At 36.4% G+C, this 15,373-nt stretch overlaps 2 protein-coding genes across 5 annotated transcripts; one reads left to right on the forward strand and one right to left on the reverse strand.

Moving 5' to 3' along the window:
- Positions 1–2,448: 2,448 nt before the first annotated feature.
- Positions 2,449–8,165, forward strand: LOC137745155 (FH protein interacting protein FIP2-like). Its single transcript, XM_068485056.1, has 11 exons — positions 2,449–2,626; positions 3,101–3,210; positions 3,685–3,819; positions 4,506–4,661; positions 5,111–5,194; positions 5,367–5,413; positions 5,502–5,575; positions 5,796–5,854; positions 6,047–6,106; positions 7,227–7,307; positions 7,879–8,165. The coding sequence occupies exons 1-11, from the start codon at positions 2,581–2,583 to the stop codon at positions 7,930–7,932; spliced, it is 906 nt and encodes a 301-aa protein (XP_068341157.1). The 5' UTR covers positions 2,449–2,580; the 3' UTR covers positions 7,933–8,165.
- Positions 8,166–9,250: 1,085 nt separating this feature from the next.
- On the reverse strand, positions 9,251–14,291 carry LOC137745307 (uncharacterized). Of its 4 annotated transcripts, none has more exons than XM_068485244.1 (7): positions 14,135–14,291; positions 12,502–12,563; positions 11,813–11,913; positions 10,801–11,062; positions 10,495–10,691; positions 9,969–10,156; positions 9,251–9,800 (listed from the first exon to the last, which is right to left on the reverse strand). In XM_068485244.1, the coding sequence occupies exons 3-7, from the start codon at positions 11,911–11,913 to the stop codon at positions 9,487–9,489; spliced, it is 1,062 nt and encodes a 353-aa protein (XP_068341345.1). In that variant the 5' UTR covers positions 12,502–12,563; positions 14,135–14,291; the 3' UTR covers positions 9,251–9,486. The 4 variants fall into 4 exon arrangements, with proteins under 4 accessions (XP_068341345.1, XP_068341347.1, XP_068341348.1 ...); XM_068485246.1 differs by having other exon boundaries at positions 12,472–12,563; XM_068485247.1 differs by lacking the exon at positions 14,135–14,291 and adding an exon at positions 13,274–13,484 and having other exon boundaries at positions 12,472–12,563.
- Positions 14,292–15,373: the final 1,082 nt, after the last annotated feature.

The raw sequence follows: 15,373 nt of genomic DNA on the forward strand, positions 1-15,373 counted from the left end.
TCTGAGGCCGACTTGGGCTGTCTTTTCTTAACCTTCTGGGTCGAGTTCGGCTGAATTATCCGGAATTAGAAACCAACCGAACATAGCTGATCTCACACTCTTGGCCCTATTCAAATTCAATTATATTGCTAACTAGTTGGTAATTAAGTTGTTAACAAGTTAATAAAGTGAGTTGGTAAGTTGACTTGACTGTGGCTATAGATAAGGTAAAATTCCTTCAAAGCTTCTTTGGGCCCAAAAAAGATGGATAACTGTGGCTTGCCACAAATTGTTCCCCTTCTTTGCAGAAAAAAAAAAGTTAATAAGGTACTAACTATTCATTTGTGCCTACTTTCATAATGTATCATTGGTGTTGTTTGTCTTTAGGTTTTCATTTAAAGATTATTTTTGTGAAATTTCAATTGGACAAAAAGTGTTTAGTTATTTAAGTCTGATCAAAATAAACACGTATAAACACAATATTTTCGATAAATGATAAATATTGATAAACAAATTGAGTGAGCTTGCTTTATTAGGAATATCCTCCAATAAGAACGTAATTAACAAGTAAATGGTTAATACATTGTGGAATGAGCCAAAATGAATAGTTAATCACGTATTAAGTCACCAAATTAAAAAGAGTAATGCTATGAAGACTAAATTTGCAAACTAAATGATGTGTCGCCAATAGGAAATGAGCATGTTTATTAATGTTTAAGTAATAATTCAATCATCAACTTCCATATCATTTAGTTTACAAAATTTAATCTACAAATAAGTGTTGATAATCCCACCCCATTGTCATATTTTCCCACCCATATTTTAATAAAAATCTCAAAAGTATTAATAACATGTTTATAATTTTATAAAAAGACTTTTAAACCCCTACCCATTACTCCCCCATCGTCTCTCTCCGTCCCCGTTTCTCTATTCTGTTTCATCTCTCTTTTCTCCGCTTCTGCACCGACCACCATGGCCACAAGCACTAAGGATTAGAAGGAGCACGACAAAGTTGTGGTGGTGGAGGAAGGGCAAGAGGAATGCTCCTCTCCTCTAGGGCAAGTCACTTCTCGTTTGGGGCTTAAATTTCAATTTCCATTGAATTTGAATGGTTGTGGAGATTGAGAGTGTCATCATGACGGTAATTAATTTTTTACTTTGTATTTTTTTAATTACCCTGAACTTCACTGCTTGATAGTTGCTACAAGTGCAAGTGACTTGTTGCCGTAGTACAAAATCTAGAGATACATAGCTTGTGGACAAGATTGAGAAAATGGTATTGGATTCTGGGATTTTGGGTTGGCTAATTGACGCATTTTGCTGCTAAAGGAAGTTCCAGGGGAGACCAGAGGTGGAAACAAGATAATGATGGTGTGGTGCTCGTGCTGTGATAAAGGTTATTTTTTTAATAATAGAGGGTGGGAAAACAAGATTTTAATTTTTTTTATTTTTTATAGTGGGTGAGATTATAATGAGGTGGAGAAATAAGACAATTGGATGAGTCTAGTAGCATTCTTACAAATTTAATCTCTCTAACATTGCTCAGTTAAAAACAAGTTGAAATTTTGAATCTCTTGTCAACGCTAGGAAAAAAAATCTCGCCAACTCAATGGTAGATGTGAAGAGTGAATTAAATTGTGCACACTTTTTTCTCTTGATCGCAATATATTTATTTTAGTCTTAAAATTAAATAAATAAATCAAAAAACAAACAAAAGAAGACAAAATGTGTTGGGATTACTTCCATTTTTATGTTTTAATCTTAATTTTTGTTAGGAATTGTTTTGATCTAAATTTTAATAAATAAGTAAAATATGAAGAAAAAGAAAATTATTTTTTTATTGAGAAAATTATAACAATGACTCTTTAATTTTAATTCAATTGAAGAGTTGGTCTCTTAACTAAAAAACCGTAACCTTAGTCCCTTAACTTGGAAAGAAATTCTCTCCAGATCTCTTCTACTAAGATCACCAGATTAAGTGATCCGGGCCTTTAAAATTTCATCCAACGGTAAAAAATTATTATAGCTTTAAGGGATCAAAACAAATAGGGCCGTTGGATGAAATTTCAAAAGCCCGGATCACTTGATTCGGTGATCTTTGTGGGAAATGGTCTCTTTTCCCTTAACCCATCAAAACATGCAGCTCTGGTGCTTTTTGTCAACTCCATTAGAACTTCTGTCAAAATTAATCATGGTATAAGGATCATTGCATTGAAGTTGATGGACCATTTCTCTAATTGGGTTAAAATAACATTGCTAACTTTGGATTAAAGTTCAGGGATCACTGCTACAATTTTCTCATTTTAATTTTTCATATTTGTCCTTTAATTCAGCTTTATGTACATGACACGTGACTTCTTGTGACTAATTCTAAAGGTAAAGGTGTTGATGAAAGTGACGTAGTGGCACATTTTAACGAATTAACCGATCAATTGCGACGCTTTCCTCATATTCTATTTCTCGCTTGCTAAGCAATGAAGGGCTGCAAAAACACACTAATGTAAACTTACCTTCAACCTACAATCATAAAGTCGGAAACAAAAAGCTCCGAGCTTTGAATTACTTGCTCCTGTGGATTCCCAAATCGGAGCCCTCAATTCAATGATGAAGGTCTCCGATTCCTCCTCTCTGATTCGCCTTAACATCGGTCAGCTCCCTCTTTCTCTCTTGCAAGTTGCAATCCAATCCAATTTAATTTGAATTTTCTGTTTCTTACAGTATAAATTTTTTTGTTGAATCGATTCGATCGCGCTCGAATGGAAGTTGAAACCCTAATTTTTCATTTTCTCAGAAAAGCCAAGCTATATAAGTAAACCAATTGAATGTTTTGGCAGGGCTATTACTGCAATCTGTGTGTTTGTGCATGTGTGACTGATTGGAGTTGTCAAAAATTCAAAATTGGGGTTTTAACTTATAAGCCTTGATAAGATTACACTTTAGAGAAAAACCACTTCAAACTCACAACTTCAGATTAAGAGTATGAAAAGTGGATAAATGAAGAGTCCTTCTTCTCCAATTGAGCTCTTGAAGTGGTTTTGTTTAAAACTTATAGTGATGGTGTAGTTTAATAGAGCTTGAGGATTAGCTGCATAATTTGGATACATTCTTTGTCTGTTAACAGGAGGAAAGAAATTTTGTACTACTATTGATACTTTGACTCATCGTGAGCCCGATTCGATGCTTGCTGCAATGTTCAGTGGTCGCCATAGTCTATGTCAAGAAGCCGAAAAGGTATAAACTTCTGCCTTTGCGACACATTTTAAACAGGTTTCCATTATGACTATTGATTTCCCCACTACAACCTCACCAGATGTTAGATAATTATTTATGTACTTGAATGATCATGTTTGAGTAGGCTGAAATGGCGCTCAGTGGAGACATAGGGAGAACCATCTATGATGGCCTCCGCATATTCAACAAAGACCAATAGGTGTGCTGGTTAGGAAGTGACTTAATCAAAACAGAGGGTAGTGCTACGAAAGGAGATGGCAAGGAAGTAATTAGGAAAAATACAGTACTGTGTGATTTGTATGAAAGTATGATCCATATAGGATCAAATGAAGGGTTGGGATTCAAGTAACTATCCCAAATAGTCGGACATGAATCATATTTTTTATTTATTTATTGTTATGTAATTATGAATGAAAACATTATTTTCAGTTTGTATAATGATATTCTGCTCCCGGGCTTTTTTTTTCTTTATAGGGATATGTTTTTCTTGATAGGGATGGCAAACATTTTCGGCACATCCTTAACTGGTTGAGGGATGGCATTGTTCCCACATTAAAAGATTCAGAATATTCAGAACTACTTAGGGAGGCTGAATACTATCAACTTCTAGTAAGTGTGGGTTTTACATTTTATATTCATTTACTCTTATTTATTAACGTCATCAATGGGCTGCACTCTAGTTCATATTGTGTACTTGTTTACTCAAATAGTGAATTTTTGTTCCGTAATTTAAACCGATGGAAGGTTCAAATCGAATGTATTGAAGAGGATTAAAGGACAAAAAGTAATAGGGGATGTGTGGGAGGTAAAAAAGGGTGCATACATAGCACCACCGCATTAAAATTACATTCTTATGTACATGTACAATATATGGACTAATATTCTCTTTTTTTTAGACAATCTGCAACATAGGAATCTTAATTTCCAAACTGTGAATCTGGACCACATATTCAAGCAGTGATCAAAGTAGTTCATGTTTCAGATTCACAATCTAATAACATAAACTGATTATATTCCAGAATGTCGAAAGACTCAAAACAAATCCCTAGAGATTAAGTATTTGCTTTGTAACTATACAACTCAGATGTAACATTTTTGTATATCTCTAACTATGTTGAAGTAGTGGAGTTTATACATGGGCTGAGATTCATTCATCAATCTACTAATGAATTTACATGTCAAACATATCTCCATTTTTATACACCGTCATTTCTCCCATCACAATGAATACTGCCTCTTTTCATTTAACAGTCAGATTGTTCAACAATGTTGTGAATTTCTGAAACAATTTTCAGGGTCTGATAGATGGAATACATGCAGTTCTAAATAAGAAGAGGGAGGATGAAGAGGTAGATACAGAACTAACACGTACTGATATCATCAAGTGCATACAGTCTCAGAAAGTGCGTTTTCGAGGTGTCAATCTTTCTGGCCTTGACCTTTCCAAATTGGTAATTTCTCAGGTTCTCAGTTCTGAATAAAGTAAAAATAGTACTAGATATGTGCCTTGTAAAATTCGGTTTCTAGAAATTTGGAAAAATACACTACAATAAGCTAATATCCATTTAGAACATCTAGTTTCAGAAGTACAGGCACATAATGAAGCCCCGAATAGATCTATACATTTGCATTTTCTCTGCAACGTCCTCACTGAGCCTAGTGTACCAAGTCTTTTTTACCAAAAAATATTTTGAATTTGTAAAACAACATCTATTACAATCTGTATTAAGAATCAAAATTTCCTATATCATGTTGAAACCATTTGCTTACTGCTTACATAAAAGTAGGCATTGCTGGATTATTTATGAATTTAAATGAAAAGATGTTATGGATGGTAAAAGATGCATGATTATCCATCTATTTGATGCCTTGTCTCTGATGTCGATCCATGAAATTGCAGGACTTGTCATTAGTTGACTTCAGCTATGCATGTTTGAAAAATGTCTTTTTCTCACGTGCAAATCTTCAATGTGCTAAGTTCAAGGTAAGCTTTAGTTATTCATGGTATGTCTGGTCTGTTAAAAACAACTGCTGTTTTTTTCTACATATTAAATGTTGTTAAAAAGTCTCACTGTATTTTTTGTCGGCGTATATAGTTTTCGTTTCTTTTTATAAGATCAGTACATGACTATTGAAGCTTTTATATTTTGTCACAGGATGTCGATGCTGCGGGTGCCATCTTTCACAATGCAACTTTGCAGGAGTATGAATTCTAATAATTTCCAGTTAATGATGATATTATATTATTAATCGGTTGCTTGATTAATGCAATTATCTTTTGCCTAGGGAAGATGTGAGTTTACTGGGGCAAATCTCCGTGGAGCTTTGTTGGCTGGTGCTAATCTTAAGAGCGCAAACCTACAAGGCAAACTTTTCTGCATTCTGGTTTCTGATAATATTTTATTACTATGTTATTTGTTATTTCCGAAATCATGTTGCCTTAAATTCCTTGGCATACGTTTCTGTTCATTTAAACTTCAAATATTTTTTTAAAACTTTTTTAATATGGATTTAGCTTATGTGTCTCTCGTTTACCCAGAGTTAAGGCTGAATTTTCCTTTTAATCGTGTTCTGTCCCTTTTCAGATGCATGCTTGATAGATTCTAGCTTCTGCCAGGCAGACCTGCGTTCTGCACACCTACAGGTTCTGCATTTGTCAATCGGAATATAGTTCACTTGTTTCTGAGTGTTTGTCCTTTTTGGGTTTTCAAGAACATCCAATAATGAGATAGTAACTGTTTGTTTGAGATGCTCATATTACTTCGACTAATGAAGGCTTAGGATTTGGTGCTTACGTAGTGAATGATGCATTATCTTCTTGCTCTTAATTTTTCAGAATGCTGATCTTACAAATGCCAATCTAGAGGGAGCTAATCTGGAAGGAGCAAATTTGAAGGTAAAGTGGAGATTGTGTGTCAAAAGAAAAAAACAACTTAGTCTAGTATGAATCTTATGTTTAAGAGATTAAAAGAACTCCTATAAATTCATTTTGAGAACATAATTATCCTGTTTGACTTCTAAAAAAGCTTATGAATTGCCATATTACATCTTTTTTCATAGCTCTAAATTTTCTGGGACACATCTTCACGGGTTTGCTAACACATTGCAATAGAAGGGAATATATCTTGCTCTCCCTTTTTCGAGAAGAAAAGTACCATGAAAATAGTCTTCATTTTTCTCCAAGTACCGAAACATTTAAGCCTTTTTCTAATGCTTTGTTTGGTCTGAGATTATAGCAGGCAGGGGATGGAAATGAAACATAGGTTCTTTCATTCCTACGTTTGTTTCACCTTAAGGGAAGCGAGATGATTTAAAAAGATCCCTAACAGTGAAGGTTGGATCACTTTGTGGTGAATTAGTGTTTCATGGTTAAATGAACATAATAAATGCTGGTAGTGGAACTCTAGTGTTAGGTAGAGAACAGAATACGACCAACATGTTCATCCTGTTAGATTTGGGGTCAAATCGAAGGTGTTTTTGAGAAAATGTACGAGGTGATTGTGCTAGGTAGTCATCGAAGACGAGTGGTGAAGGTTTGGTGAAGGTATAATAAAAAAAACAATGTGAGATATCCCTTGAGTTTTTTTCTACTTTCGATCTGGTGAGATCTTACGTAGGAAAGTAAAAAATAACGCAACAGATACCACACATTCTTTTACTTTTTAGGGAACTTAAATGGTTGGAATTTGGATGAGTTTCATTGCAATCTGAGAATTAGGAAGTCTCATTTATGAGAAATCAAATGTAAAACCTATTTGATTTGCTTATTTCTTATATTCTATTATGTGATTAAGAATGCCTTCAATTAGACAAGTGTCATAATCATATAGCTGGTAGGTGAGGCTGTTTTGGAGAAACACCCCACGTTTACATGAAAAGAAGTTTATAGAAAATAAAATGTAGTTCATCTTATATGACATTATCCATTATTGTTCAAAGAAATGAATCATAAATGACAAAAAAATCTCCCTCTCCTCCCTTAATTTATTTGTTTGGTTTGTCTTTTTGCATGTTAGGGTGCCAAGTTGAGTAATACCAATTTGAAGGATGCAAACCTTCAACGAGCTTATTTACGTCAAGTGAATCTTCGAGATACGGTAATGAAAGCTGATCAAAGTTCAAACCATTTTGTAACTTCTATTTTGGTTATTGGTTTGGTAAATTTCTCATTTTTGGCTTTTAGCTTCCGTTTTTTGTTAGAGACAGGGAGGATATATATGGGAGAAAGAGAGATATAAAGAAGGGTGGTGGGAGGAGATTGAAGAAATCGGCTTGAAAATAAAAATAATTTTAAGTTGTTTTCGTTTCAAGTTTTTATTTCATTCATCCTCGATATTTCCATCACCCCTCTCACCGCCTCTCTTCATCCATGTATTTCCTCTCTATCTCTAACTGAAAAAACGCAAATGAAAAGCTAAAAAAAAAAAAAAAAAAAGAAAGAAAAGGTTACTGAGTGGGCCTAAGCTGCTAAAACTAGACAATTAGTTTAGGATTTACTTTCCTCCCTTGAATTGAAGTTCGGATGTCCGGTTTATGTGCATTATATGTACATCCAGTGTAGAAATTGCAGCATTGAGAACGTCCTTTCTGTTGGTAGGATAGTTGCTTGGTGTGTCAACTGACAGCGTGCAATCGAGGATGTAACTCTAATTTTTATGTTTTGAACAGCATTTGGAAGGTGCAAGGCTTGATGGTGCAAATTTGCTTGGAGCAATCAGATGACATTGAATGATATTTATACTGTGGAGGTTTGAAATTCTGTTTGTGTATAATAACATATTTATTCGTCTTCCGTCTCCTTACATTTGCCAGATTTTAGAAAGTATTGTCCAATTTGTTTATCGGCGATGCCCTAGTAATCAAATCATGTGGTTTGTACATAAATCTTGCACCCAAATTCAATTCATGTGGTGATAGAATGTATTGGTAAATGTTCAAATCAAATTTTTACCTTCTTTACCCCTCCCCTCTCCCATGCAAAGAAGGGAAATGATAACCATATACCCCTTTTCTCTTCCAATTTGACCATTTGCCTAATTCTCATTGTTCGAGCACCGCGGGAAAGTCGGATGAGCCGAGAGAGAGAGCAACCCACTGAACTCTAAACCAGCACCTCAACACCGTCCATGAGACCCTCGAGGTGTTGGATCAAACCGCACCCTGTACACTTGAGAAGGTGAGCTGGGAGGAGGCCATAGAGCACTCGAAGAGAACATGGTTTCCTACTTCACCGTGCTGCAAGGTCTTGTTCTGCTTTCGCATGGGAGTAGGGTGGGTGCAGGACCTACCCTTTCCTCTTGTATCCATGCATCTGTGAAGCATGCTGTTGACACCAGTTGTAAGCTGTCAATACCGCAATCGTTTGGTGCACCTGATACGAATATTACAGCGATTAAGCGAGCAATGACGCAGGTTGCAGTTTCCATGAAATATGTTGTGCGTGAGATGAATGAGCTTAAGTTGACACCTTCCGGAGGCTAGGAAGACTCACAGACGCATTTCAGCCTATTTGAAGGTTTTAGTATTGTTGATTTTTAGGTGGGATCCATAGTGACGGATTCAAGAATTTTTTCTCGGGTGGGCGACGCATAAAAACTTGGTGTGATGTTCTTGCTTAGGTTTCCTTGTTGGTGGGCAGGTCTTAGTGACGATGGCGCCGGAGGGATTTGAAAAAGGAAATTTTTATCATTACGAAAGCCGAAATTTGGTTGAAACGAGTTTAAAATGGAGGACAAAAAGCACTTTTGATGAATGTGCTTTTGGAACTAACCACAAGGTGTGGTGCGATTGGCAAATTGCCACCTTCAGTTGGCGGATTCCTTGGTTCTTTTTTGGGGGTTCGAAACCAGCTGAGAGCACTTTGTGGCCAGAAGCAAGCCGAACCTCAAACGGAGATTAGTCCCATCCTTGGGATGTGGGGACACTTTGTGGTCTTTACCAAAAAAAAGAAAGTGCTTTTGAAACTAATTTTTAGTAAAAATACAAGTAAATCCTGAAAAAGCATTTGCGTTTTCAATCACTTTAGAAGCATTTCCAAACGAACCATCATTAGGACTTCAATAAATGATGAAATAAAAATAATTTAACTATAACAGTATTACCAAAGGAAATTCAAAATCCAAAGTTATCTCCATGCAATTGCAATCAGTACCCTACTGACTACGGCAACTGTCTCGTTTTGCAATGCAGGTTGAGTGAAGAAAAAGGGGAAAACTGCAATTTCCAGTAAGTTAACGGAGACGAGGGCTACGTGCTCAAGCGCCACCACCACATGCTCTATTTTGCCTTCTTTGCAACGTTCGAGTTTCGCAACCTCTTTACTTGATTAGATGTCACGAACTCGGCATCGTCTCGGATAAAACTCCACCAAATATAAGTTAGGGGAATCGTGGTGGCATGCCAGGCGGCGTGAGCATCCAAGAATCCGTAATATGGAGGGAAGTCATAGATTTCTAGGAGCATTGCAAGGCCTCCTCCCACTACTACCACCCACAGCTTCCAACGTGATGGATGGCGAGTGACGCCAGCCCAAACTGCCCAAAGAAGAAGTTGAACCACCGCCATGACAACACAAACCTGCATGTTCCACCCTGCAAAGATTTTTTATTATCTCAGTCAGATTGTCGACATGAGATTGCTATGCACGTCAAGAAACTTCATGTTAACAAAACTATTTGAAGATTAAAGGAGGTGCAATTGATCAATATTCTCTCTCCAACTATACGTTAATGAAAAAAAAAAGTAGTAAACTGCAATACCGTAATCCAGTTTATAGAAGTTGAGGTACAATATGTGGGTGGTTACGAAAGCAAGCAGTGGAGCAGCAACCATGACTCTGACAGCATCATCTTTCACATCAAAACTTCTTAGTATGGACAGAATAAGCGAGTACCCAAGTATTGCCACTGCACATGAGTAGTCTAATTTCTCGGTCAAATCCACGTCCCTGTAGTCCATTAGACACATTGATGATCAAGAAATGTGCCAAGTAACCAAACTACCCCCCATTTTAGTAAGTAAGGATCACCAGATGAGGTAAATTCAATGCATAAGCAAACCATATTTATCATTCGTCTTTCATCAATAACTAGTCTTTCCAGAAAGATTTAGGGAAAATTAAAATGTCACTTAAATAGCACAGTAATAACTTTAACATACAAACCAACGCTCACAATTATTTTACAACCCATTCAAGCATGAGGAAATATCCAAGTCCCAATAATAAAAGGAAAATTGTGAGTTTGCAAATGGGTGGCACAAGTTAGAGTAGAATAAAAAGCTTACTTGCTATGGAACAGAGCACTCGCGAACCAGGAGGTCAATGATAAGAGAGCATAGATGTGCCATAAACTAGCAAAATAATAGTATGTCTTCTTATCCCGTCTCAGAGGCAAGTTGTAGTATAAAAGGATGAAAAAGGATATCCAACCATGAAAATGCGTTGCAAGGTTAAGCACAGAGAAAGCTACGGAAGCAGGCTCCTAAATAAAGGATAACATGTCAAATAGCACCAACCACAGAACTATGATACCATTAAAATATATTGTAAAAGAAAATGTTGCCAACGCATATAGTCCGAAAAAGGCAAACCTGGATCCCGTAAACACGCTTGAAGGGCCATTTACCATGATATTTGACTGGACCGTTACCAGCTGCTTCTCTTTCTTTCTCTCTGTCAACCATACAATAGTAACGGCAATCACTTTGGCAATCCCATTGTTTCCACTGCTGATAAAGAGGTTCACGCATGTACCATGGACGATCAACAGAGACCCCATCAGAAGAGAAATTGCAATTCGGAAAGCATCTCTGCCCTACACAACCGGTTTCTCCACATTCTTTTAGACAAGCCCTAAAGTTGCAAGTAATCATATATCAATTTCCAAATTCACAGTTTGAAATCCACATGACAAGTTACAAGTGTCAGCAAAATAACAAAATGTCAATTTTGCCAAAGAATTAACACACAAGGAACTTGTACAGCTTAGAAATAAGCCAATTATTACAAATTAATTTCTAGTGAGGTACTTACCGAAAAGAATTCCAATTGTGTAATAAGGATTGATAAATAGTTTTATGGAAGCTATTTTATTCAAGGGATACTTATTATGTATTAATTCATCCACTAAATAACTGATTGGTGAATTACCATATAGTTATGCGAACACAAACATTTGAGGGAAAAGAAAGCTCCCTGTTCGAAATTCAAATGAGGAGCACTAATTGCTAATAACGGGGAGAACACCAGTGTGGCCCTACTCACTGGAACGGTGTGGGCGACAACTGGCCCTTTCCATTAGACATTCCAATGAAGACGGGAAATATAGCCATTCAGGATTCAGCTGAAATTTCAGTCATTTGGAAGATAAATGGCTGATTCAGGAAAGAACACGTTCTGCATGCTAGAATAACTTAGTAGGCTACATTGTGTTCTAAATGATGAATGACAAGAGGTGACAATACATAACTTTTAAACTTACGAAATGCGAAAACCTCAAAAAACATACAAGCGGATGTGGCAAACGAGTAACAATAGGTACAAAGGCAGCATACCTCAAAATGAACTATAAAGGAATATCTAAAAAAAGATAAAAACAATTACCTATAGCGCGGATCAGCATCACCAGCACTGGCATCTAAAACTGTGAAGCTGACAGCCCATGACACCACCACAAAGAAAGCAACCCAATAATGCTTTAACATCTGAACATAGAATTACTGATTGATAAGAGTCTAAAGGTGTCAAATTTGACCACTACAAGGTGCTGAGATCTTAACTACTTCAATGCATTTTCTGATATTCTTCGTTACAAAAACCAACCAAGGCAAGAATGAAAAAAAAAAAAGAAATTTACTACTCTATACAGCGAAATGTCTGACCTTTCTGTTGGTGCCCATGTAGAATTAAACTTCTCTTTTAGCTAATTGTATATGTAATTTATTAAAAACAACAGCTTTGTTTCAATGCCTTATTTGTGGTCACGTCCACTAACAACATTTTTGTTCAAGTACACCATCCCATATAAATTCTAATGGAATGAAGCAATAAATTCAAGTAGAGCAGGCCCGACTATATTCTAGATTAATCAATGTCGCTTTTTTCTTTCATAATTGTTTATCAAAGTTCCTCTCATAATTTGACTTCCAATTCATGATTCTGTATTTGTAAAGCAATTTGAAAATATACAAGGAAGAGAACATATTCAATTGTCACTAGAGTGCATGGAAATATCGGTAGACACGAAAAATCATGAGAGTAACCTCTGAGATTTAACTCTATAACCAACACACCTCTGAATGATAGAGGTGAAAAAGCCCCCAATCCCAAGCAATTCGACTATGTAAAATCCCACCTGCAGTACCAAAACAATAAAATCGAATCATCAATTCACTCTAAAGTTTGATGATTGGTCAAACTTTAACCGAAGCATATGTGATACTAGCTAGTTTGGGATTACTGTGCTTTTTTTCAAAACTATAATGCAAAAAGTGCTTTTAGCAAAAAAAAAACAGTGTCAGAATGTTTGGTAAACTTTTATATAAAACTGATGTGATTGTGTAAAATGACTAATAAGGGCATTAATCATTCATAGAAGAATGTCTAATTTATCAGCAAATCACACAGAAAACTCATCAATCATTCATAGAAAAATCACAGATTGCAAAAACACATACTAAAATCCATATCTTTATATATCCAATTTTTCAAAATAATAGAGAGGATGATGATTTGGCTTGCTGGTTCAGTTGATGTCGGTGTCACCGAAATCGTCCTCGAAGCAGGTGAAGAAATCGGCATCGGCTAGCTTGCCTTCACCCGTCAGGGTCTCGCGGAACGCCTCGAGTGGGTTGACGAGACGTCCATGGCCATGGTGGAGCCCTGGTCTTCCATGCCGTTGAAGAAGTCCATCATCGTCGGCCTCAACCCTCCGAAACCCAGATTACCCAGAATCGCAGATCACCCAGATTACCCAGAAATCTAAATCTTCCAATTCTACCTTCCAATTATTCAATTTCAATATTCCAACTATCCAGAAATAGATGTTGAGAAAAGGAAATATACCTTTTTATTGGTGAAGAGTGCTCGAACAAGATGAGAGGGAGAGATCAAGCTCGAACGGAGTGAGAGAGCAGGAGAGTGGGAGCGAGCGAGAGACAACAGTGAAGGAGAGTTTTAGGAGAAAGATGCAAAAGGGTAGGTTTGAAATTTTGAAAGTTTCATTTAACGAACACTGTTCATCCGTGTTTTGGCTATAAAAAGCCGGTCTTGTGAAGCTCAATTTTGCTGCTTTGCATCTTTTTTTTATCTAAAACCGTAAAACTAAGCTGCTTAAAAATGGTTTTTCAGAATTTAAGCTTAAGCCAAATTGGTACCAAGTATACAATGCCTTGTAAGTGACTCGGATTCACCCCTTTAATTCCTCGGAATTCTTTAGCAAACATCCAGTCGTTAAATTTAGCAATATATGCCATGTACACCGATGCAATCTAGAATTAACCATGAAATCAATGTGATATGTGATAGTATCTTCCAAGGGAACTCAGCTGGTGCAGATGGCGCTATGCACCTCGGTGCGGGTTTCATCCCCACCGATTCCCCTCCCCTAACAACGAACTATTTAACCCACTAAATCGTTCTACTAAAAAATACTGAGCTGATAAAACAAACGACGGAATCGAAAGCGATAGAGTTGAACAGATATTTAATACAGGATACAAGATCAATACATTTTCCATTGCTGTAACAATTTGAAAGATTCAATTTTTACGATTTTTATAGTCTGCAGAGTATGCAAATAAAAAGTGAACTTTTTGAAACTGGATCGGTTCAATTGGGTGCTGAGAAATCATTGACTGCAATGAGGGATCTGAATCGGAGTAGTTTGTAGGGGTATGATCGGAGAAGCCATGGATGCGTGCGTACCTGGAGGGGCAGGATCGTGGGCAGCGGAAGAGCGATCAGCAGATCTGAATAGGAAGTGGGTTAGTCATCCTTCGTGAAAGCCGAGAGGGTCAGCAGCTCAGGTCAAGTGAAGAGGACGACGCTCGGTTGGCTTTTCAAACACAAGACAATTCAAACTCGAATATGGAGAAAATTCATACGATTCTAACCAAAAGGCCGGCCCACCATCTGTGGTTATCTTTTTTCTCTTAACGTAGATAATATCGTTTGCTTAAAAAAAAAAAAAGGGTTTTGAGTAATGTTGTCACTTAGTACTCCGGTCTAGTGGTATTCATCTTTACTTGTAAGTGAGATTGTGAGGCTAAACTCATTCCTCTTCCTTAGTGTAAATAAATTGTTTGTTCAAAAAAAAAATGTTATGGCTAATGCTAGGGAGACTAAATTTTTAAACCAAATGATATAGTTGTTGATGATTATTACTTAAGTGTTTATTAACGTTTTTATTTTCTATTGGTGACACTTTATTTAGTTTAAAATTTTAATCTATTTAGCATTACCCTTAAGTTATATATTTAAACAAGAGTCGTAAGATCTTGTCACGTTAATGATCTAACAACTTTTATTCATGTGCTAGCAATAATATGGTTCAAATTCGTCTTTGGTGAGGATTAAACTTAAAATCTCTCACTTACAAATAAAGAAGGAATACAACTAATCGTACTATTGAGTGACTATTCACGTGTAACTTAAATGTGCGCTTTTCATGTGCATTAGAAGTTTGGAAGGTCATCTAGAATGAATTGGATACTTGTTTAATTACTCATTCCCTAGCCCAATCGTTGTTGAGGCCCAACTTACTTTACTCATTAGTTGGTATTCTCACGTGACATTCACGTGATTCTTTTAGTTAGAGTTGCTAAATTTGGTTTTTTTTATTTTTTATTTTTTATTCTTTTGTCAAACGATAGATTTTATTAGATTAAATGTTAGATTAGCCACCGACGAAATTTGAACCAACGCAGGCATGCAAGGATTCAACACCTTGCAACCCCCAATTTACGTCGCTCCAAACTAAGTTCACCTCTCACAATTCTTTCGTTTGGTTACCATTTTTTGTATCCAATATGTTCAGTTGTTTGTATTTACAGTTTTATTTGCGTGCTTCATTTGGATATATATGGGAAATTGATGGTTGTCTTCTTCTTTGATAAGTTTCGTAGATGGTGTTGGGTGTTGGGTGTTGGGTGTTGGGTTTTGGGT

The sequence above is a fragment of the Pyrus communis genome, chromosome 9 (assembly GCF_963583255.1).
Source record: "Pyrus communis chromosome 9, drPyrComm1.1, whole genome shotgun sequence".
NCBI classification, from domain to species: Eukaryota; Viridiplantae; Streptophyta; class Magnoliopsida; order Rosales; family Rosaceae; genus Pyrus; species Pyrus communis.